Source organism: Opisthocomus hoazin, chromosome 21 (assembly GCF_030867145.1).
Source record: "Opisthocomus hoazin isolate bOpiHoa1 chromosome 21, bOpiHoa1.hap1, whole genome shotgun sequence".
NCBI lineage: Eukaryota > Metazoa > Chordata > Aves > Opisthocomiformes > Opisthocomidae > Opisthocomus > Opisthocomus hoazin.
Window position 1 is genome coordinate 2308171 of NC_134434.1, and position 23233 is coordinate 2331403.

Sequence of the window (23233 nt, forward strand, 5' to 3'; positions counted from 1 at the left end):
TGACAGGCACAGAGGCTGGGAAAGTGGTGTCAGCTGAGTAGCTGGCTCAGAGAAGCTCCTAAACCTTGGTGCCTGTACTATTGTGGCTTGGCTTGATGGGAGGAAGGGGTTTGAAGATCTTTCTAGGGGCTGAGCAAGCTGCTGTGCTGCTTGTGGCTCCTACTAGCCCGCAGAGTGTAATTCAGGGTGACAAGCTACTGTTCTTTCATCTGCACTCACTGGCTTCTAACTTTCTGGCTGGAAACATCAGTAAAAGCAAGAAATCCACTGTTTGTTCGGACACTAATGTGCTGGATGTTCATGCTGTTTTTCAGTGTGAGAAAGAAAGGAGAAATAAAGAATTTTGTGTCTACATTTATTTGCTGTGCGTGGGTTCCGTGTACCCTCCGCAGCAAGCCTGGTGACTTGTCTGGCCTTTCCCGTTTCATGGAGAAGCTTGGAGAGAAATTAGGGAACCACTCTTAATAGCCAGTCTTGCACACAGTAAGGGTTTCTCTCTCCCATCCTGTGAATATAAACAGCATTTAACAGATCTGATCCTCCTTAGCCGAAGGGAGGATTGCTTTACCTTGTTTAAGTTTAGCAATGAATCAGCCACATATGCCTGCTTGTTTCTAATAGGAAAACACTTCACTAGAAGAAAAATCTTTAATCAAAGCAGATTATGCTCATTCTGCCTTGAGTTAATTTGCTGAAGCTTAGGAAGAGAATGGTAAACTCCTGGAAAACATGTCAGCTAGCTCAAGAGGTGAAGTGGAAAACCTGGGAGTGCTTTTTGATGCGCTGGAGCTCTGCCTGTTTGCCTTCTGACAGGGCTGACTGCAGTTTTCTGTGTAGGTTTTGGATTGTTTGAATTGCACATGTAATGAAGCACTTTGTAAATTATATCCCTCTGGGGGGGGACTTGAGCTTGGAAAACATCAGGTGGAAAGTTTAGGTATATGTCTGAGGTGCTTATTTGGGCTTATTTTTTCCTTAGGGAGAATTTGTGAAACTAATTAAGTTAATGGGTCGGAAGATCATTTAGGTGTCTGGCACAGTGAGGTAGAGAAGGTAGACATCCTCCTTCTAAACACCGCTGTCTCTTCTCATCCTTTTGGGGATGTGTTTTAAAATAGGCTTCCTGGCCTTGGGACTCTTCTGGGGGTTGATGATTAGCTGTAATCCAGGGACTGAGTCCTTGCCCCTCGTGTCCTGGTTACTCGTGAGGAATTGACCCCCCTGTCCTGCCCTGTGATGAATCCTGTGGAGCTGTACACAGTTTCACTTTGAAGTGATGTTAATCTGGCTGTGTAATGTCCTCTTCTGCCCTGCCTTTCTCCTCTCAAGCAGCGCAGTGTGCGCTGTGGCTTCGCTTCCTAAAAGTGCTTGGCACAAGTCTTTGCAAAGCGGGGCAACCTCAGCTCATTCCAGGCCTTCGCATCGTTTGTATTGATCCGTGGATATCCATCTTGGTTTGCTAGTGGGCGTCAAGTGGAAAAGGTAATACATTTCTGTTGCATTGGAATTCATCTCTCACTTGGTTCCTTTGGACCAGCTCCAGGATCTTGTTAAGAACAGAAGACACGGATCATCTTAAAGGATGGGGGAGGAATCCGACTATTGAGGCGGAGGCGCTTGTATCTCTTCCCCAGGAGTTGAGCAGTGAAGCCCACAGAGGAGGGGGAGAGTCAAGGGAGTCGCTCAGTGGATTAAGTAGTTTAAGATGCAGCAGAAAGTGGAGTGTAACATCCAGAAGAATGCCTTCTTGCTTCCTGAGCAGGTGCTGGGGAGCGCATAGGAGACCCACGTTCTTCCAGCACCCCATGATGCTTTTGACACTTTCCAGCAACTGAGCCCCAAATCCACCTTAACGCAGCTCTTTCCTCGGTGTTCAAGACAAATCTAGGTTTCAGACCCAGCTGCTTCGGTGCTCAGCAATCTTGTATCAATCCTTGCCATGGTTTGAGGTGCTGTTTTGCCAATTGGTTCGGGTGCATTCTAATTTGCAGAAGGCACCTGTTCCATAATTATCACCATCCTTTGTCTGTCTCTGTTTCTGCTCCTCCTGATGCATGAGCAATTAATGTGACTTGAAGGGAGGCTGTGTTGAGCAGTGTGTGCGTTGGTAGGGGAGGCTGAAAGAGATTAGTCACTAACGGGAGAATAATTTCCAGTAAGAGTGTTGGTGTCTACTTGGTGTGCTCTGGGTCCTTGACCTACATTCCACTTCAGCCTAAAGTTTTAGTCTTCTGGGGTTTGTGCACTGTCCTAGGACAGAGTGGCAGTCTGTAGAGGGCAGGAGAGGATGGCAGGAGAGTGGAGTTTAAGCTCCTGCTTAGAAGAAAGGAACAAGAAGGAGAAGAGTAAAAAAAGACTTGTAACTGGCTGGTTTGCTTCTGTGTTAAAACTGGAAGTGTCTTAATAGTTAAGGCTGTTTTAGCTCTTAGCCTTGCCAGTCACGCCTTTGTTGTATTCAGTGTGATTTCAGAGTTTCCTCCAAGGATCCTCAATTGCTTCACAGATCCGAATTCTGTGCATGCTTTCTGTCTTGTTTTTTCTACTTGCAAAAAAAAACCCCAAAAAACCAAACGGTGTAAATGGTGGCCTCAGGTCAGAATACATCTTGACCGAGCGACGTGTGAAACCAATGGTTCTCTCCTCTCGTCCCCTTCTGGGTTTACTTTGGTCGTCTGAGAATACTTGTGATGTGAGGCATTTCCAATTTGCCTTGCAGATATTCTGAAACTGTCTGAAAAGAGGTTTCTTGGGGTTGTACCAGTCTTAAAATAGCTTGGATTCTGTTCTGTCACTGACTCTGTTGGGGTTGACAGAGACCTTGAGGCCCCGCAGCCTGCCCTTTTGAGTCCCAGTTCTTCCCTTCTGATGACACCTTTTTTTGGAACTGCTTTAAGAGGTTATGGAAAAGAGCAATGTGTAAATATTAATGTTGAGTTTTTGTCTTTAAAAATCCCTTTGGGATGCTCAACAAATCTGTACTGTGTGTGCTGTGGCTTTCTAGATACTGCTTGCTTACAGCTTTTGGACCTGTTAGAGTGTCGCTAGCCCGTGCCATCTCATGGATCGTGGGCAGGGCTGTCTTCTGTAATGCCCATTTTGCCTCCCTGTCACAAGTAGCTTCTCTCCGTTCACCATCAGACCTCAGTCAGGGTCTGTTGTCTTCCTGCCTTTCCTTTTCTCTGCCTGGACTGGGTAGAGCCCTGAGTGCCACTGGGTGCAGAGGCAATGGTGCTGCACAGGACGCTGCTCCTCTGGACATGGGCTGAGAGCATGGATGCCTTGCGTGCTGTAGGAGAGTGCCAGAGGAAACTCACGTGGGAAACGGCATAGTCCTGATTTTCAGCTTTGTTGGATATATTTTGCAAACCAGCTGAAATAAATGCAACGGACTGGTACTGCAGCGTGCCCCAGTTTAGTTTAAGAAACACTGGTCTCAATATATATCTAAGAGGGCAGTGAAGAAAGATCTATCTTCATTGACAGTACCTTTAATTTCCACACTGGATGAAGTTCTTTCTTACGAATATCTCTTTGGTTCCTCTCCCCGCCTCACTTTGCACAGATTTTCAGCATCCAAGTCAACAGATTAACTGTTACGCTACAGGTTCCCACTGTAAAACAAGCAACTTAAAACGTGGGAAAAAATGTTCCAGGCAGACCTGGCTCTGTTGCTGTTGAGCCTGGGACCCCCCTGAGCTACCCCCTCAATGTTAATGCAAGCAGACTGGTCATGGCTATTGCTATCCAGACCTCAGCTGAGCATGTACCCGGACAAAGAGGCTACAGTTTAATATTTAATGTTCCATAAGGCTGCACGGTGAGCTTTTACTGAAATGTGTCAGTAAAGGCGTGCTGCAGCAGCGATAGCAAGCGGCTGAGAGCCAAGAGGATCCTGGACTTTCCTTCCGCCCGAGGCATGTTCTCTGATACCAAGCAGCCTGCTTGACCCCCTGTGGCTCAGCCAACTTAGCTGTAAAATCAAGCAACAAAGAAAGCTTCATGACAGACAGTCGTGTCTGGAGGTGAACTTTCAAGGCGAGCTTTGCTTTACTGGTAATATTGTCTTACTATTGGAATTTCTGGTTTTTAACCTAATGTATGTTTTTGTTGTCCTTCCAGGCAGCATTCACTCTTCTCCTGGGTCCTTTCACCTTCTTCAATGTGCAGAAAACCAAGTATCTTCAAATCATGACATCCCTCATGAGATGGATAGGTGAGTCTTGGCCACCTCTTTACAACAGATGAAACCTGAGTCACACTACCGATGCATCTTTTTGGCAAGATGTTCTTGTTTGGAAGCAAGTGCTTGTGAAAATAACCTCTTTAAGGAGGACTGTCCAGGCCTGATAAATCTTTGAGGAAAAGGATTTTTGTTCTAGGATGAAATTTCTGATTAAAATAAAACAAATTGTTCTCAATCAGATATGAGCTGGTAGATGAAGTTGTAATCTGGTTTGTGTGAGAGGCAGAAGGGATTTGGCAGTCTCCTGTGTGGGGGCTAACCATGACACCCCCCAGTTGCTGTTCAGCAGTAAGTTTCTCATTCTGTCAGCATGTGTACAACAGACTTTGAAAAATCTTTGTTTTGATCTAAGAACAAAGGGCACTTCATCAGACTTCCTGCCCTTAGTTTTATCATCTGTTTGCATTTTTTTTTTTTCTGGATCTTGCTTTAGCATAGGCTGCGCTGCATTGGAAACCCCCAAACCAATGTGTGTTGTCCTTGGGAAGCCCTGTTCCCGTGAGGTCTCTCCAAAATCTTACTGCCAAGAACTCCTGGGAAGACAGATAATTCTCTTAAGGGAAATAAGGCATGGCTGGTTTGTTTGTTTTTTTTTTTTTTTTTTTCTTTTGCAGTGCCTTTGTCATCCAAAGATGCAGCTGCCTTGCATCTGGCTTGTATGTGTGCATGCCCTTAAAGGCTGGGAGGGGGATGGGTGTCATGGAGGCTTATGTTGAGGTTTGTCTTGTTTTATGTAACCTAGACAGAGTAACTGATATTCAGGGCTAACAGAGAGGGTGTTACAGTACCAGCAGCATTTCTGCAGGCTAACAGTCTCCTGGTTTGTGGGTCCAGACCATTCAAGCACAGAATCAGCTGTGTTTATACCTGTCACTGACCTGGAATAGGAAGAGAAGCCGATTCTGGGACTACTTCCCGCCACACACACACTCGACCTGACTTCAGCTGGGTATGGTCCCTCTTCTGTGAGTTCAAAGGCCTGTGATCCCATTTGGAAGTGGCTGGCAGCCACTGCAGAGGAATAGAGATCCTCTGTTCTAGAGAACATCTGAGATGGGGTTAAGCAGTTGTCACTCAGGAAAATGAGGTTGGATTTTAAGCCCTCGAGTCTCAGATGCTGAACAGCTTGAGTTAACGAATCCTGACCTCAGATGGTGTGAAAATCCTGAATGTCTGTTTTTCCCTTTTCTTGTCTGAGCACATGAAAGGTTTGAAAGTCCCCATGTTCTTCAGAGAAAGAGGTTATCTCATTGAGGGGTATTAAAGGAAGCAGTTTTCTTTTTTTTTTAAAAAAAAAAAAGGGAAGAGTAATCTCTGCTCAGCTCACTAGTTTGTTTCCAATCACCTTGCCTCCTCTTTCCTGGTAAAGACATCAGTTAGACCTCACCCTGTCTCTGTGACAAGCTGCCGCCCGCCTGATCTGCCATTGGTTTCTCTTTAGCTGGCTCCCTTCAGTATGAGGATTGCTAAACCTTGGCATAAAGGCAGAACTGCCTCTTTTTCATCGCTTGATGGGGAGGGACAAAGGCAGTGTTTGGAGAAGTGTAGGGAAAATTCATGCTTTAGCCTGATTGATTCTTGCATCAGCACGCTGGGGAACAGCTGCCCCAGATAATGATATTTAATGACCCTGATAGCACCTCGGTGGCTGCTTAGAGCAATGGATTCCGTATGTGTACAATGAGGGATAGATTTATTAGGAAAGACGATTTATCAAATGGCCATGTGATGCAGGGAACAGAGAAAAGCTCTTGCTGCAGATTCTGGGATAAGGATGGATCCCATACTGCTGAGACTTATGAAGCTGGCTTCTCCCATGTCCTCACATCACTGCTGTCCCCTCCTCCGAAAGCAGGGCTGGGAGCTAAATGTGGTTTGGTCTTCTGTTGGTGCGTAGAGAGCTTAGGTCCTAAACAGCGGTCTTGGCTGGTGTTTTGTAGTCTCCTGAACTTGTCCTGCCTGAATGCCAGTGTCCAGACGTGGGCTCTCTGTCCTGCTATAATCCATGCCTTTTCTTCCATCTTCCTGTAGCTGAGTTTACCTGTGTGGTGCTGAAGGTGGTTCTCCTTCTGCAAAGCACTGAGCCACAGAGCTGAATGCTGGAGCTGCCAGCCTACCTGTTTGTTGTGCTGGGTAAAGACTTCCCACGCGGGCAGTGGCTTATTCAGCTTACCTGTGCCTGCTGGCCTGATGCAGATGGGAAGCTGACCCATGCTTTGCGTCGTGATTTGAAAAAGATCCATCCCGTTTGAGCTGGGAGGCCAGTACAGGCTTTGCAGCGTGCCTGCTGCAGGATCCACCATACACCCTTTTCCCCAGCCTGGTGAAAAGCCCTTGGATTTCGGAGCAGCAGTGGCTGATGTAAAGCTGCACTGCCCCAGGTGTACTGGCAATTCAGATGACAGTGGCTGAGAGGATGGTTCTTGGCAGCAGGGAGAGCTAGCTGTGTGTGAAGGTCATTTCTGCTGGTGTTTGTAACGGTGTCAGCCTTGCCTTTGAAAGTTGCTTTCCCTCTTTCTCCTGATCTAAGTGATAATCAAATGTCACTAGCCTCTTTCCAGAGCCTCACGCTCATTGCAAGCAGCACATCAGCTAACACAGCCTACAGCGATCTCTTTCCACACCTCAGGGACAAGAAAAATGTAATTCTGTCTCTGAAAAACACAGTCTTAAACAGCGGGACCTGAACTGGAAATTAAAAATGGGCCAGTTCAAAGAATGTGGAGATGGTGCAAGGATCAGCCTTTCATCTGCAGTGTTGTTCCTCCCGGGCTGAGGGGCTAGCCAGGACAGGCACCTCTAAAGTCTCCAAAAGGAGAAAGTTGAAGGAGGAGCTTGAGAGCCAAAGTGCCATCCTGCTAGGGTGCCCAGACAGATGGGCTCCCGTTGTCTGGGCCCGCTGAACTCACCTGGAAACTAGGCTGGCAAGGCGAGACGTTTCCCTGTCAGGACCAATAGGAGCACAGAGGGTGGATCTGCATCTCCAGGTGGAGTGGGGCTGATGGCAGAGAGAGGGCTTCCAGACACATCAAGCTGTTGACAGTCTTCTGAAGAGTAACAGCTTACGCAGTTGGCTGCAAAACTGATTGCCACCTTGTGTGTGTGAGTGCCAATGGTTAAATTCAGTGCAGCAGCTGGTGCTTGAACTGCTGGCCTCATGTGTGCTTAGAGATCCCTGTTCTCTTGGAGCTGGGGGGTGTGTAAGGGTTTGCCTACACGCAGTTCTCATCCCTTTCCCAATTGTAAAAGCTCTTCAGGCTGCTTATCAGCCCTCTCCTGCCCAAACTGCCTTGGGAGACAGTATTGCACCCTAAGGGGAGAAACCTTGGAGAAAGGGCTTGTTGGGAAAAATCACTTGTTCTGAATCCTGGTAATGGTGCGTAAGGTGAAGCCTTGATTTGAGTTAGGGATAAAACCTTGCTGGCTCACCCAGCTCTCGAGCAAGGATACTGAGAGCAGACACAGGGCCCAGACTGGGTGTCCAAATAAGTAGTCAGCAAGGTGAATCATCCCCTTGGGACAGGGAGCGTTCCGTCCCCAAACTGCAACTCCCTCCTTCCTTTCAGCTCCCTTCCACCTCAGCCTTGCAAACGTGGAGCTGTTAGCCCAAGTCCTTTCCCAGTTTTGGAACCTGCTTCCAGGTCTCTTACAAGGCTCTCTGAAGAGGGCGTCTCCCACAGAAGACCAAACCAACTAAGCCATCAAGAAATTAGAGCTGTTGGTATTCTCAATTCTGCTGTTTGGACTTCAGGCTCTTTTTTTCTTGGAGGGTTTAAATCTGTGGTGGCAATGGATTGTTCCCTAAAGGGACTTTAATATCTAGCTGGTTTTTTCCCCTCCTTTCTCCACTTCTGATGCAGTGGGTGGTGTTAGGGGTGAGCTGCTGGAGGGCACGGCACAGCAAAAGGGACGGGAGCCAGGCAAGCCTGATGTGCCTCTCAAAGCAGAGGGGACACAGCTCGCTGGGGCACAGCCCTACCTCTTTATTATTGGATAATATTGGATAATAACTGTCTAACAGCGTCATGGGAAAGGACATGGATTAGGAAAGATAACAAAAGGACAGGGCTTGGTGGAGCTCAGCAGCAAACATTGGACTATTGTGTATTAAGCAGCTAACCCGATTAATTGCAGCCTGTTACAGCCCGAGATGCCCAGCTCTATAGGTGAGGACTGTTGGTTTTAAAGACATTGGTAGCATGATTATTGCTGCTGTTATTGAATAGTCTCTGGCAAATGTTCCCAGACAACTCCCATGTGGGACATTTGCTCTATGTGCTGCTCTTGATGCTGTATTGTAGTTATTAGAAAGTATTGTATTTTAATAAAGAGACATTTTATAGAGGAATAAACTTCTAGGTTTGGTTGCTGCGGGCTCAGTTCTCTCTCCCTGTAGCACAGTCAGGTCATACTGCAGCCCTCGAGACAGATAACTCCCAACCCTGCCCAAACTATGATCTCGCAATTGTATGCCTGGATATAAAATCTCTCCCCTACCTCTTTCCCTTGGCCAGTAAGGTGGAAGGGCAAAGGACAAGAATAGCCAGGGAGTGTGTGTTCAGCTCTTCTTTTCTTCTTTTCTCCCCTCATGTCGCATCCCCTTCCAGGGTACTTGGCAAAAGGCTTCTAGACAAAAAAACTAGGAAAGAGCTCTCCAAAGCGTGCTGGTGAGGCTGACTTTCCTTATCTGGTCACTTCTCTGATCCCTCTGCTTTCTCCCACCAGAGCCCTACTCTTTATCGGACCCCCCAGCACTTCTCTGCAGAGGGCTGGTCTCGGACCATCTCGCTTTGTGAGCAGGTTTCAGCTGCTGTAGTGACAGTTGCTGCCATCCTTAGCAGGCTTATGGAACCGTTATGGAACGGTTATGGAACCGTGCTGGAGTTGATTCAGCGCAGAAACCCAGAGTCACTCGGCTATGTCCCTTCAGCTGCAGAGGCTGTTACAGGAGAGGGTGACAATTATCTGAAGTCCTGCGTTTCCAGTCTCCTGCAGTGAGATTAGTCTGCCAGTGTCCACCATCCTCAAGGTGGCCTCTTTTCTGCATCAAAACCAGAAATTTCAGCAAAAAGCTTGAGGAGGGACCAGTTTGATCTTTGCCCCTTTCCTTTCAAGGAACAGGGCATACAGGAGTGGCAAGGAAGAGGGAACTGGACTTTAAATCAGGACACTGTTGCATGTTCATTCTGACAAGCTTCTTCAACAAAGTTACTTCATGTTTTTGCATCCCTTTTGGAGCAGAGAAAGCTGCTGCCAGAGCCCAGGGTAAATAATTCACTAAGAGAAGTGAATATATTTATGAAGAGTTAGTTAAAAGGCTGTGCTTCTGTCATGCCTACTTTCAGAGTTGTCAGCTGAGAAGCTCATTTCAGTGCTGTTTGTGGGGGGCAGTGGGGTGAAGCAGTGCCTGTGTGAGTGAAAGAGCCTTGCTAGCTTCAGATGCAGATGGAAAGTGATGTGCAGTGCTGGACGGGACCGCTGAGATCCTGCCTGAGGAGCTGACGTTCCTGAAAAGAGCACTTTATCCAGGCAGCAGGAGAGAAATTGATGGGTCTGTGAGTTGGAGAAGGGGAGATGAAAATGTAAGGCTAGATTCAGCCCGGAAAAAGGTGGTGCCCACACAGGTTTTCAGAGCGGCTGTGTGGCGTGCAACTGCCCTGCTCACAGAAGAGTAAATTCTCACATGGAGAGAGAAGTGACTGTCAAAGCTAATAGACCAAGTCAACAGCAGAGCTCAGACCTGAGTCCTGATTGCAGAGGCTTTATGGTGCTTCTGCCAAAGGTGACCAGAGGAGAGAGGACAATAAACTACATGGGTAATTTTCCACTAGAAGCAAACAAGCCTCGCTGGCTGCTCTTTCCTTCCCATATGTTGAGATAAAGCATCCGTGGTAAACACCAGAGTGCAGAGCCGTTTTTCTCCCTGCGAACTGTTGCTGGTGTGCAGATGTCTGTGGAGGCCAGCTGATGTGGGCTGAGAGGAGGCAGCTCCACCGCTTTCACAGCAGGAGTTGTTACCATGGTAGGGAAGGCTTCTTGTAAATCTTGGTTATCGCGTGGCAAACCCTGCCCCAGACGATGAAGAAAAGCAGGGAAATGATGCCTTTACAGCAGAGAAGCCCTGCTGAACTGCTTTTGACAGCCAAAAAGTCCCGGTGGTACTTTCTAATGAAGTCTCCCTTTGTGAACTCAACAGGCTCTGCCTGGCTGGAGGCCAGGGCAGCAGTAGTGTCTGAGATGGTTGCAGCAGGAGCAAGCCAAACCTGGCAGAGCAGGTGGGGTGGCAGGGGGAGTGGAGGTGCCCGAGGGGCTTTTTCTGGCCTTGCTGGTAAGCACATTTCTGTGATTGTAACATGCCCAGCATGCAGCTGTGCTTCCCCTGCTGTGTGAGCAACAGTCCCCTGCCATGTAGACCCTGCCTTAGGCTTTGGGGCAGGGAGGGTAACGCTGTCCCTGCTCTCCATTAGAGGAAGGAGCCACACTGATGTCCCACAACTCTTGCTCATACTTTTCTTCTGGGAAGTCATTTCCCCCTCTTCTTCTGACATCTCTCTCCAGAGGACTGCTGTCTTCTGTGAACATATCCATCTTGCTTCTCCACAGTCTCTGCACTCATAAATCCTTCATCTTCCTTGAGATGGTGTTTTAGGTTCTGTCATTGCCAAGTCTGATCCTTAACTACTCCAGCTCCCACATCCGATGGAGCAAACCTGGTTTTCTTGTTAACCTCTTTATTGTCATTTCATATAGCACCCTCCTCTGAAGGTTGGAGAAGTTGCTGCTTTGGAGTGTATAGGGAGCTGGAGGTTGTGAACAAATGACAAGATACAGCTTCTGCAGGAGAAGCTGGGTAAATGAGTTCTAAATGTAAGAAACAATGTCTTAATTTCAAATGCTTTGTTCTGCCAGCGTGGTGAATTTCGGTTCTGCTTTAATACTTCAAATGCCACAGCCTCTGCAAGGCCTGGCAGTTCTACAGTCTCTTAAACTTGCCCAAAAACACTGATGGAGGGCAGCTGGCTCTGAGGGGGGCACCAGCATCCTAGGAAGATGTCGGTAGTGAACGCAACACAAGTGTTGGGTAGGGATGCAGAAGGTAGGACTGTCTCAACGTGATGCTGTGCTGTTCAGTATGTACAGAGCAGCTGCTCTTGCTTTTATGCCTTCTCTCCTGAAAAAGCTTCCTAATGTTAAACTAAATGAGATCTGTTCCTCTGTTTAGGAGTGGTCTGCTCTTTTGGCTTTATGGAGGATCGAGGTTCGGGTGGGGAGAGATCTTCCTCCTTCCAGAGACAACGGGCTCAGGAAGCTCGTGAAAACATCTTCCTCTTGGAATCCATCATGCCACCTAATGTATGAAAAGGGAAGCAAGTGGCATGCGTTGTGGAGGGTGATTCATTATCATTATTTCCTGGCATATTGATTCTCCGCTTCGACAAGAAAGCTCTGTCACACCGGCAGCGCAACGCGGCGCCTGCCGAAACCAATGGCTGTGGGTGGGGGAGCAGCCGGCCGTGGGCTGCTCTGCTGGTAGCAGGGTGGGGTGGCTGCAGGCCGCTGCCTCCCTGGACCCCTGAAGGGGTGGCAGGCAGGTACAGCCATGTCCTCGCCAAGCTTTCCTTGGAGGAGGAGGAATGAGAGTAGGGACAGAGTTGGGGAAGATGTGACTGGAGCTGTGGTGAAGGTGTGCAACATTCTTCATCTGTCTTTACCTTTCTGACTCTTTACATACAGGTGGTTGTCATGTAACCTTCATTCTGTTTTGTTGTTGCTTTGCCTCAGTAAGTCTTACTCATCCCTAACCTGTGGCTGTCTGCCCTCATGCTTTCCAGAGCCACTAAAACCATCCTTGTCTTAACTGGGACCAACACTTTGAAGGTTGAAGTTCACTGTTCAACCTAGGAGGCAACATCTGCCTCTGGCCCTCCTTCCTGCGATCACGGAGAGATTGTCCCATGCCATGGTTCTCCAGAACCTCCCTTCTGAGCTTGCTTCCCCCTCGTCAAGCCAGCTCTTCCTGAATTACATGACAGAGCATCCCTGTTTCCCAGCGTGGCTGAGTTCACGATCTTCTCCGTTATTTTCCACGTGCCAACAGAGACAGACGTGGGGCACAAAGGTGAAATGTCTTGAAAGCACAGTGTCTTGCCAGGCATGCAAGGGAGGGTTAAGCCAGAAACTCATTCTGAGCATCAGTAGTTCTTCCAGAAACCTACTGAGATGGGGGGAAAAATGTGTTTCAGCCTTGGACTTTTTTTTTTTTCTTTTTCTGCAGTATTCTTTCTGCAGAGAGATGAAGCTCATGTACAAGGCAGCATTTTTCATTTGCAAAGGTGTTTGCTCTGACAAAACAACCCTTTAAACTTAGAATGGCTAAATTATTTTCACTGCTTCTCTGCAGCTCTGCTATGTTTCTATCAAAGCTCACAAAAATGTATTTTTTAATATCCCCAGACTCCTATATTTTCCCAAAGTGCTCTTACTTGGATGTATGCTCATCCATATTCATCTTTCTTCCACCTGCAAGAGCCAGAGCAGAACTGCCCTATCTCTGAATCAACATCTCCTGGGTCGAGCAGGACAGGCAGCAGTAGCTGTCTGCAAGGTCTGATTTGTCTGAGAAGAGCCAGTGTTTGCCCCTCAAAGAGTGAGAGGAGGGGTCTGTAGGGGAGGCAGTTGAGCAGCAGTGATGAGATTCATACCCCCTTTTTTTATTTCCCCCACAGCTTCACTGACATCCTTCCGTAAACAGGATGCTCAGACCTCTAGAGGAGAGGAGGTGAGACAGAGTTAGAAGTGTCCTCTGTGCCTTGTTGACTGCACAGCCTCCGTGGGGTGTGTGTTTGGAGTGGGTCTGACACTGTTGAAAAATCAGGACAAGCAAAACCCGCAATTGCTTTTTAAGCACTTGTATAAAACAAGGTTTAAAACAAAGTTTTCGTGTAACCTGGTAACAACCCGTGGCCGCATTGCTGTCCACCCTGCTTTGTGGCTCTGGGTGCTGTTGGTCATGGTATCCAAAGGTGTTTCACCCCTGGAGCCTGTTGCTTATATCCTCTGTCCTGCGTGTAGAGGAACAGATTGAGGCTTTTTTGATGAATCCATGTCTGTCTTCACCAGGGTCCTTGTGGTGAAGGAACGCTGTTGGACGGTTCTTGTGGCAACTGCAGGTAACTTGAAATAGTGTAGTGTGAGTCTGCCTTCAGCCCGCTGTCCGAGGGAGAGGAGGGTGCGAGCAGGAGCTTTGTGTGTACCTGCAGGATCCTGAGCTGCCTCTTGTCTGCTCTAAGCTGCCTGTCAGTCAGAGCCTGTCAGCTTCTTTTCATCTTGATTTATCATCCAAACCAACGAGGTTTCAGAGTTTCACTTTTGGGCTTGCCTCCTGCCAGGGACGGGCAGATAAATCGAGCATGCAAATGTTTTAGCTCTCTGGTTCCAGGAGTGAGAAACTCTTCTGCCTCAGGGGGTGAGAGAAAACACAGCCATTGGGGCAGGGCTGCTGTTGTCTTCTGTGGGGCTGGGATTGTGCAGGGGAGGTTTCCAGTTTACCCAGCACCTCTCCTCTCAAGGATTGTGCATCTGCAGAGCACCAGTGCTAGGGCAGGAGGAGCACGGCTCGCCTTGTTGGAAACAGTACCAGTTTAGATCTCAGTACTGGATCATCACTACTGGTAACTTTAATACATTTTATTTCTGAAAGAAATATTTAAGGAAAAACAAAGGTTATGAGTTCTTGCTGCTTATGCCAAAGACTTCTATCTGTCATTTAGGGAATCCACAGGAATTCTGTTCCTTCAGTGCTCCCTGCCAGAAGAGCGTGTGTTGGGGCAGAGGAGGGCGTGTGGGTCTCTAACTGAAGAGATGCTCTGAGGGCAGGGTGCCATCTTGGAAGTTCCCCTGAACTGGTCCTGTTAGTGTGGAAAGCAGGGCTCTGAGCCCATGGCGAGGATGAGTTGGGGGGTGGAAACAGGTCACTTCACTCTGCAGAGCAGAGCGGGTGGAGATTTACTGTCTCGTGTGCAGGGGAAGAGATGCGAGACTTCTGCGGTTACACCTAGTGCAGGTACAGGAACTGCTCAGGACTGGGCTTCGGAGTCTGACCGCTTCTCCCAAGCGAGAGGGAAAAGAATGATGTCGGGGTATTTCAAGAGCTGCCTCACCTGTTTTGTCTTGTTGCTCTGGTCACCTTCTCTTCCTTGTAGCCTGTGCAGCCCCGGGGAGCGCAGCCAATGTCACATCCCCTGGAACACAGCGCTCTCAGGCTACCTTGCCCTCGCAGATGTGGCTGGCAAGCATCTCCCCTCCGGGGAGCAAAGGAGGAGGCACGACAACTGTACCTGTGTTCAGTGCACCTCGCTCGCTGGCTTGAGTGAAGGCGAGGGGAATTTCCCCCCCCAGAGCAATGAGCCGTTGCTTTCCGTAGCTCTCCGTGACTGCTCTTGGGGAAGCAAACAGAGCCCAGCACTCCCGAAGTGGCCTGGCCCTGACGGTGCCGTGGAGGTGCTGTCATCTCTCCAGTTCGGTGTTCATGGACTTGCCCTGTCGCTGGGAAACAGTTGGAAGCGAGAGGTTTCCTGAGTCAGCACGAGATCAAACGCGGTGTGTGGTGCAGTAAGGGCTCAGCGCGAAGCTGCTGTTTGCCACAGGAAGAAAAGGAGCAAGTTTGCTGACAACACCAAACTGGGAGGTGTGGTAGACACACCAGCAGGCTGTGCTGCCATTCAGCGTGACCTGGATAGGCTGGAAAGCTGGGCAGAGAGGAACCTGATGAGGTTCAACAAAGCCAAATGCAGGGTCCTGCACCTGGGGAGGAACAACCTCATGCACCAGTACAGGCTTGGGGTGGACCTGCTGGAGAGCAGCTCTGCGGAGAGGGACCTGGGTGTCCTGGTGGACGACAGGTTAACCATGAGCCAGCAGTGTGTCCTGGCTGCCAAGAAAGCCAATGGGATCCTGGGGTGCATCAAGAAGAGTGTGGCCAGCAGGACGAGGGAGGTTCTCCTTCCCCTCTACACTGCCCTGGTGAGGCCTCATCTGGAGTACTCTGTCCAGTTCTGGGCTCCCCAGTTCAAGAAGGATGAAGAGCTACTGGAGAGAGTCCAGCGGAGGGCTACGAGGATGGTGAGGGGACTGGAACATCTCCCCTACGAGGAGAGGCTGGGGGAGCTGGGCTTGTTCAGCCTGGAGAAGAGAAGGCTGAGAGGGGACCTTATAAATGCCTACAAATATCTGAAGGGTGGGTGTCAGGAGGATGGGGCCAAGCTCTTTTCAGTGGTGCCCAGTGACAGGACAAGGGTCAATGGGCACAAACTGAGGCAGAGGAAGTTCTGTCTGAACCCGAGGAAGAACTTCTTCCCTCTGAGGGTGCCGGAGCCCTGGCCCAGGCTGCCCAGGGAGGCTGTGGAGTCTCCTTCTCTGGAGATATTCCAGCCCCGCCTGGCCGCGGTGCTGTGCAGCCTGCTCTGGGTGACCCTGCTTGGGCAGGGGGGTTGGACTGGGTGACCCACAGAGGTCCCTGCCAACCCCTACCATTCTGTGATTCTGTGATTGCTGAGAGAGGAGAAGCTGGGTTCTGGAGAGTGCATGGGAGACCATGTTCAGTTAAGGTTAATCTGATCTCGCTGGGGACAGAAGAGGCAGCGTTCGGCTAACTGGTCTGTAACCATCTTTTCTAGTCCTGTCCCTGGCAGGGTGTCCCATCCTCAGCTGCCCGGTCAGGCAGAGCCGTTGTGGGCACAGAGCAAGCCGTGTCCTTGTCACCTCTCCGTGAGACTGCCTGGCTCACGGCGCCGGTGGCCAGCCTCCTACGGGCTTGGCCGCAGGACTGTGCTCTGCACTGTTTATTTCCTCTGTGTTTATATTTATGACATTCAAAGTTGTCCATAGCAGTAGTGTCAGCACTTGGTTATTATTTTCATTACCTGATAATTCACGCCTCTGTTGCGATGCCTCAGACCAGTGCAGGAGACAGCTCTGTGCAAGCCACAGCGGCCCGTCCATTGCCAGCACCAGACTGTAAATCTTGCTTTTTGCTGCCCTGCCAGGCAGGTTTTTTTTCCCCTGCTCCTTGTTAACTCCAGCAGCTGATGATCATCTTTCCCAGGTTGATGTGATTTCTGTGACACCAGAATTAGTTTTCTGCTGGTTTTATGTGCCATGCTAGGAATAACAGTCTAGCAGTAACTGCTTCTGGCTCAAATTTCCACCAGTGGAGTAAATAAGGGCATTAGCCCAATCTCATCAATTCATTTTTGTCCGTAGCACGTCGCTTTTTGTGATAAGCTTTGTAAAATGTTGTTAGGCTGTTCTCTGATATAAATGAAGGGTGGATGAGCAGACTTTGTGCCTAGAAGTGATGAATTTTAATAGCAGTCTTTCAGTGCCGCTTTAGTCCCTTCCAGACTGGCTTCTGCACCCTGGGATTAGCTACAGACAGCCTGTTCCTCCTGCCCAGGAAATGGCTGGCTAGTTCTTGCTCTATCGTGCTTGACAGATCACGGGGACAGGAAAGCTTGGTAGGAGCTGCTGCTCCTGTGCATCTGCTCGTGTATGTATCTGGGGTCTTAGAAATGTTAGTCCAGTTGCAAACGTGCAGGAGCATTACTGGGGGTGACTCTGCAGCCAGCTTTAATCTTTTCTTCCTTTAGAGGTCAAAGCTGGAGTGTCTCTAAGCCGTTTCTGAACAGTGATGTTTAGTCAAGGTGTGTGGCAGAAGCATCCGGGGACTGAGGCCCTTGGGGCAGTGGGCTCAGACAGCCGTGTTGGCGTGTGATTTCTGAAGCACCCAGAGCAACTGCTGGCTGTTGGGGTGGGAGGGTGAGTCCCTGCAGGCCGGAGGCTGGAGGGAGATGCCTGCCAAAGGCAGTCCCGAGCCCGTTCCCTGCTCTGCTGACTAGCACTGACAGCAATTCCTGATTAATTCCCGTGCATCTTGCCCTTGATGTACCACCTTCTCCAGAGATAAGGAGATGCTCTTGTGGAGCTGGTGCCAATGGGAGGAGGGTCGGGGGGAGCACAGACCTGGGCTTGACCTGAAACCTTCTCTCTCTCCAGCTTTCATCCTCATGATTATTCTGGCGCTGATCCGCATCAGCAGAGGCCAAGCTGAAGGTCACCCGTCCATGGCCCAGCTGTCGGGCATCCGCAATCTCTTTGGGGTGTGCGTCTACTCCTTCATGTGCCAGCACTCCCTGCCATCCCTCATCACACCCATCTCCAAGAAGAAGCATGTCAACAAGCTCGTGCTCCTCGATTACATCCTGATCCTGGCTTTCTACAGCCTCCTGTCCTTCACTGCCATTTACTGCTTCCGCAATGACACCCTCATGGACATGTACACGCTCAACTTCACCAACTGCGAGATCATCAGCGTTGTCTTCATTCGCTACTTCCTGGGCCTCTTCCCCGTCTTCACCATCAGCACCAACTTCCCCATCATCGCAGTCACCCTGCGCAACAACTGGAAGACCCTTTTCCACAGAGAAGGGGGGACCTACCCGTGGGTGGTGGATAGGATTGTCTTTCCTGCCATCACGCTGATTCCTCCAGTGCTGGTGGCTTTCTGCACCCATGACCTGGAGTCGTTGGTGGGGATCACGGGAGCCTATGCTGGGAACGGGATCCAGTATCTCATTCCGGCTTTCCTGGCGTACCGCAGTCGGAAGGACACTCAGCTGGTCTTTGGCAGCGGGACAGTTAACAAGCACCTCTCCCCTTTCCGGCACACCTTCTGGATTGTGTTTGTGCTCATATGGGGCTTCTCTTGCTTTGTGTTTGTGACTGCAAACATTGTCCTGAGCGATTCGAAGCTCTGAGGTGGGGGTAGCAGCGCGCTCCGCCCTGGGCTCCAGAGACCTCAGCATTTCAGCTTCCCCTCTGGGACGGTGGAGAGGGGGAGAGGCAGTGTGAAGGGAAGTTTCCAGGCCGTTGGCTTGTTGGCACAAGCTAGACCTGGACACAGACGTTCTTCCCTCCATTTTGGGTGTGGATGGAGCGGACTCAGCCTTGTAATCCTGGTTCCCAGACCCGCTATACAAAGTTGTGGGGCTGAGCCCTTGGCAGCCTGCACAATTAACCAGTGTCCAGCCGTCTCTGCCTTCAGCTCTGTTGGGGCATCGCTCTCTCCGTCCCTACAGCGGCTCTCTGTGTGCTGCAGGTCTCAGCACACACAGAGCAGACAGCCTTGGCTGCTCGCTACGCTAATGGGCTAAATGTCCCTTCTCCCAAAGGCAGGGACGTGCTGTGCAGAATCCAGCAGGACTTTCAGGGAGCTGAGTCTCTTCTGTCTGCTGAGACCCCTCCAAAACAACCTCCTGTGCCAGCTGAGGGAGGAAATTAGGGTGGGAGTAGCCCTAATTCAGACAAAAATAATTTTGTGTTCTGTTACATTTTCTTTTTCTAGAGACATGAGCCGTGGATTGCCTGGGATCTGGGATCTCTTGCTTAGAGCTGGATTTCTTCAGCCCGGGAGTTTACATTCACACTTCTCATCCTCTTCCCTGGGCTGTGGCAGCCCCAGCCGGACAGAGCAATGCCCCTACACCTGCAGGGCTCTTCGCCCCTGGAAAGGAAACTGCAGCCTTGCTTCCCTCGGCTCCTGCATGCAGCTGGCAGAGCCCTGCCCCCTTTCTCACCTTTGCAAAGGGCTGGTGCAGTGGGCCAGACCCTTACTCCAGTGTTCAGGATTTGTGGGTGCTGGGGAGCTGCTAATTACCCAGTCCTGACATGTGTCGGGCCTGCAGGAGCTCTGCCTGCGCACAGTGCTGCGTTTCCAGCCTCCTGTGCTGGGTAATTAGCCTTGAAACAAGGTGGGGGTGAACTCGAGGGACTGGGCTGGTGCCAGGAGGAAGCGGAGCAGAGCTCCCCAGTGCTATGGGAGAGCGAAAACTGAAACCCCGCTGGAACTGGGCTTGAATCCCTCCCCTCTTCTGTCTCTGCACAGCGTTAAGGTGGGCTTTGGGCTGCTCCTGCTCAGCTTATCAGAGAATGGGAATACCTGAGGTAGACAGGGCTCTAGGTGGGTCTCGTCTTTTGAGGCTACCGGTGGTCACAGTAATACCTCATGGTGACACAGCACCGTGTCCCATGCTCTGAGGCCCTTGGGCAAAGGTTGTATGGGTTTTCTCAGCAGCAGGAAGGACTTTAATAAGGCAGGGGGTAAAATATTTCAGGTGAAAACTTTTAAAGCAGGTTCAAAGCCAGGTGCATGTCACTTATGTTAGATCCTCTTGCCCTCTGCACTTGCTGCAGTTTTAAGTGTCACCGCTCACTAAAGCAGGCTTTGAACTGCAGCTCTTTTTAATCAAGCTCTGTTTTCAAGTAGGCCTTTCTGGTTTCCATATGACCTGAAGTGCTCCTCCTGGGGGAATATGCAAGTACCTGGAGCTGTATAAAAACACTTCATGGCTTTTAAAGCAGAACCCTGCACCTCTCGAGCCTGAGCGCTGTCACTGTGTCCTTGCTGCGCTGCTCGGAGAGGATCCGGGGGGCCTGTTTAGGATCAAGCTGGAGATGAGACAAACAAGCATTGGCAGCTCTCGCTAGTGAGTTCAAACATCCCCAAGTGCTCCAGGGAAGCTGATGTGGCATCTCCAGTGCCAAATTAGCAAGTTGTTTTACAGGTAGCTGGTGCTGGCGTCTCGTTTAGGAGGAGGGACAGCAGCAAATGGAGGTTGGAGGGCACATTCATGGGGCAGCTGAGCTGGGAGGCAGCTCGAGGGAGGGATGGGACGCTGAGCAATGAGCCTTGGGAAAGCTGGAGAGGCTGCGGGCGCTGTTCTCTGCACAAGCGTGCAGGTGTGGGTTTATGGAGGGGCTGGGGCCTTTCCTCCTGCGCTGCTGGCCCCGGGCTGCCCGTGCTTCGCTCCATCACTTCAAGTGCCCATTTCAGTCTCTTGCCCTTGCGTTTCGTTGTCAGCCAGAGAATGGGGCTGCTCTCCGTTATTTCATCTCCTCATCCTCCCTTCCCATCTTGGGGCTGCCCGTGGTCTCCCCACCTCCCTGCCCCTCTTTCATACGGGGTAGCCTCCCACCTGCCTTGCCTGGGGTGGGGGGAGGCTGCCCAGCCTGGCCCGCTCCCTCCTGCTATCTGGGATGTTTGAGATGTGCCTTCTCGTCCCTGGCCTGGGTGCCCACCTCTCCTTGGCATGGTGCCTGGGAGTGGCTTCCACGGGGCCTTAGCTCCAGGAGCTGCTTGGATCCCAGTTGTGGAGGCAGTGGCACGGTGAGGTCTCGCATCCTGGCCCCAGCCGTGCTGTGATACCTTCCTGAGAGGGATCCTGGTCCCCAAGGAGCACGAGTGCTTTCTTAAATAAATAACCACAAATTCCCAGACACCCGCTGTCCTTGCAGCAAAACAAATCTGTCCAAGGAATGGGGGTGATTAAGGGAAAGAAGCTCGACGGTGGAGAGAACATTTTTCATATAAAACATGACATAGCAATGCCTTAAAAATTACTGGAGAGGGCGGGAAGGGGATGGCTCAGCGGAGCCAGCACTGCCTGGGGGTGGGCTGGGGGACGCTGGGTGACCCCGGTGCGGGGTGGGAGCTCCCTCCTCTCACCCATCACGAATGAGTCTGGTTTTATTCGGCCGTTATCAACACTAACAGTTCATTATTACAGATTCACACGTGATGCTTGTCCTGACTGTAATTAGTCTTCAAAAAATGGGATTAAAAACAATAAAATGCACATCACATGTCTGGTTTAGTCTGGCTTCTATTCCCACCCCCTTCCTCCTCTCGCAGCGTCCTGGAGGGGACGGCCGTGACTGATGGGGCTGCGGGCCAAGGAGAAATGGCAAGCGGAGAGGCTAATGGAGACCCTCACCTCTTCTTTATTAGCCTCCTGCAACTCTGGGTGGTAGCTGCAAACTCAATTAAAACATCTGTACTTTCCCCTTCTCAATTACGGCTCCTTACACTTAAAACCAAACAAATTGAATTGCTCCACTGCCTCAGGCTGCAAAGGCAGTTTCTGCCAAGAAATTTATTATCACCATAAAGCGCAGCTTGATTTATGTTAAAATATTAAAACAGATCTTTATGATGGAAATAAACACTTTCTGCTGTGATTCTCTCGAAGGACCGCACAAGCAGTGAAGGATTTTGGGGCTTGGGCTGTAAATCTGAGATCAAACTGGCATCGGGGCTGGATTCCTCTTTCGCAGCACTTCGAAGAGCAGTGGCCAGAGAAGGAAAAATAAAAACCTGGAGCCCGAGAGGCAGGTTCAGACAGGGCTCGAACATGGCCGAGGAGCTGCGTGTCGCCTGGGGGAGGTTCAGCTGTTTATGGGTTTATGGGAAGATGCTCACCGGCCTTCCCTGCGTGGGTGTGGGCAGCTGGGCCCTGACCCACGGAGCTGTTGGCAGCGGGGCGAAGGGCACCCGGCCACGGGGGCTGCAGCACCCCAAGGCGATGCCCGCGCCGCTTCGTGCTGAGGCCAGGGGCTTCTTCCCCCAGCCAGCACCCAGCTGGCTCCGGCCGCACTCCCCAAGGTGCTGCAGCCCCTGGGGCTCGCCCCAACCTGGGGACGGTGACACGTGGCCACGCAGCGGGGCAGGGGGCTGGATGGGACCCCGGGGAAGGTTTTGGGGAGGCGGGAACCGGGAGGCAGCTGCGCCTGCTGCTCCCTCCAGCATCCTCGGGCGCAGGCATGGCAGCACCCTGCTCTCCTCGCACGGGGACCCCGCTCTCCCGGCCCCGTAGCTCTTCTGGTTGTACCGTTCGTGATTTAACCAGCTGTCCCCACCGTCTCCCCACAGCAGCCCCGGCCTTGTCCTTGCCATTGGGAACCTCTTCGCGGTGGCTGCCCTGCCTTGTGCCCCCTTGCCTCAGCAGGCTGGGTCTCGTGATGCCAAGCGACGGGGGCAGTGAAGATAACGCGTGCCATGGCGATGCTGGAGCTGGCAGAGGAGGGGGTGGGTGCCGGGGGGGGCTGTCGGCCGGGGGGCACTGCCTGGTCCCCAGCGGGGCCGAGTGGCCAGCAGCGAGCCGGCCGTATTTCTCTTTGCACATAAACGGCAGCCCACAGGGCAGCACGGGTGCCAGAGCCGGCTGAATTAGAAAATGATTGATTAGACAATTTCACCAAAAAGAAATAATATCCCTCCGCGGCACAAAACCCCCCCGCTTTGGAAAACCCGGTCAGAGGGCGCTTCCAGGCTGCTGCTTCCCCGCAGCTCTGTCCCTGCTGCACCCGGGGTGAGGGGGGGGTCCGGGGGGGGGTCACACAGCTCCCACCCGCTCCGGGCTGCTTGTGCCCCCCCCCCAGCCCCATTCGGCTCCTCTCCCACCAGTGCCCAGGATAGTGCCCGGCACCAGGAATGGGGAAAAATGGTGCTCTTCCAGCCCAATTAGTATATAAAGATATGCAAATGCCACCATGGTGGCAGGGGACCCTGGTGCAGGTGCCCAGGAGAGCCCCAGCCTTACCCTGGGGTGGTGACACCCATCCCTGGGGCCACCCCCCCCCAGAGCACCGCTGTCCCCCACTGCCCTCAGCCTCCTGCAGCAAAGCCCTTCAATAAAACATGGAGCAAATCCATTTGGCCTCTGCTGAGTCACCAGGGACATCACTAATTAATTTAAAACATCGTTGGGATTTTTTTTTTTTATTTTTTTTTTTCCCTTTTCCAGTCCTTTTTTTTCTTACAGCCGCCATCTCCAGCTCAGGCTTGGCCCCAGCCCCGAAGGTGCACTGGTGTGCGCTGGCTTTCTCGGGCCAGAAAGCCACAATTTGGGTGAAAACTCCCCAGGGCAAATGGGAGCCTCCTGGGAACCAGCCTGTCACCCCCGGGGACTCCTGGGGCACCTGGCTGGGGGAGCTGCCCCCGGCAAATGGGTGCCATCGCCTGGGGCAGCAAAGATCCCTGAGCCTTCAACCGGGTTTGTGTATTTATGATCTTTATTTATATACCCACACCTCCCTCCCTCGCCAGGAGGCTTCAGAGGGGCTGCCAAAGCAATTAAGAGACAATTGCGATGATAA

General features: G+C 51.1%; 1 protein-coding gene across 2 annotated transcripts in view; it reads left to right on the forward strand.

Moving 5' to 3' along the window:
• Positions 1-21275, forward strand: part of SLC38A12 (solute carrier family 38 member 12) — a 46115-nt gene extending 24840 nt beyond the window's left edge. For both annotated transcript variants that reach the window (XM_075440859.1, XM_075440860.1), the window contains exons 9-10: positions 4120-4213; positions 17297-21275. In XM_075440859.1, the coding sequence (XP_075296974.1) occupies positions 4120-4213; positions 17297-18057 (855 nt within the window). In that variant the 3' untranslated portion in view covers positions 18058-21275. The remainder of the gene's footprint in view (positions 1-4119; positions 4214-17296) is intronic.
• Positions 21276-23233: the final 1958 nt, after the last annotated feature.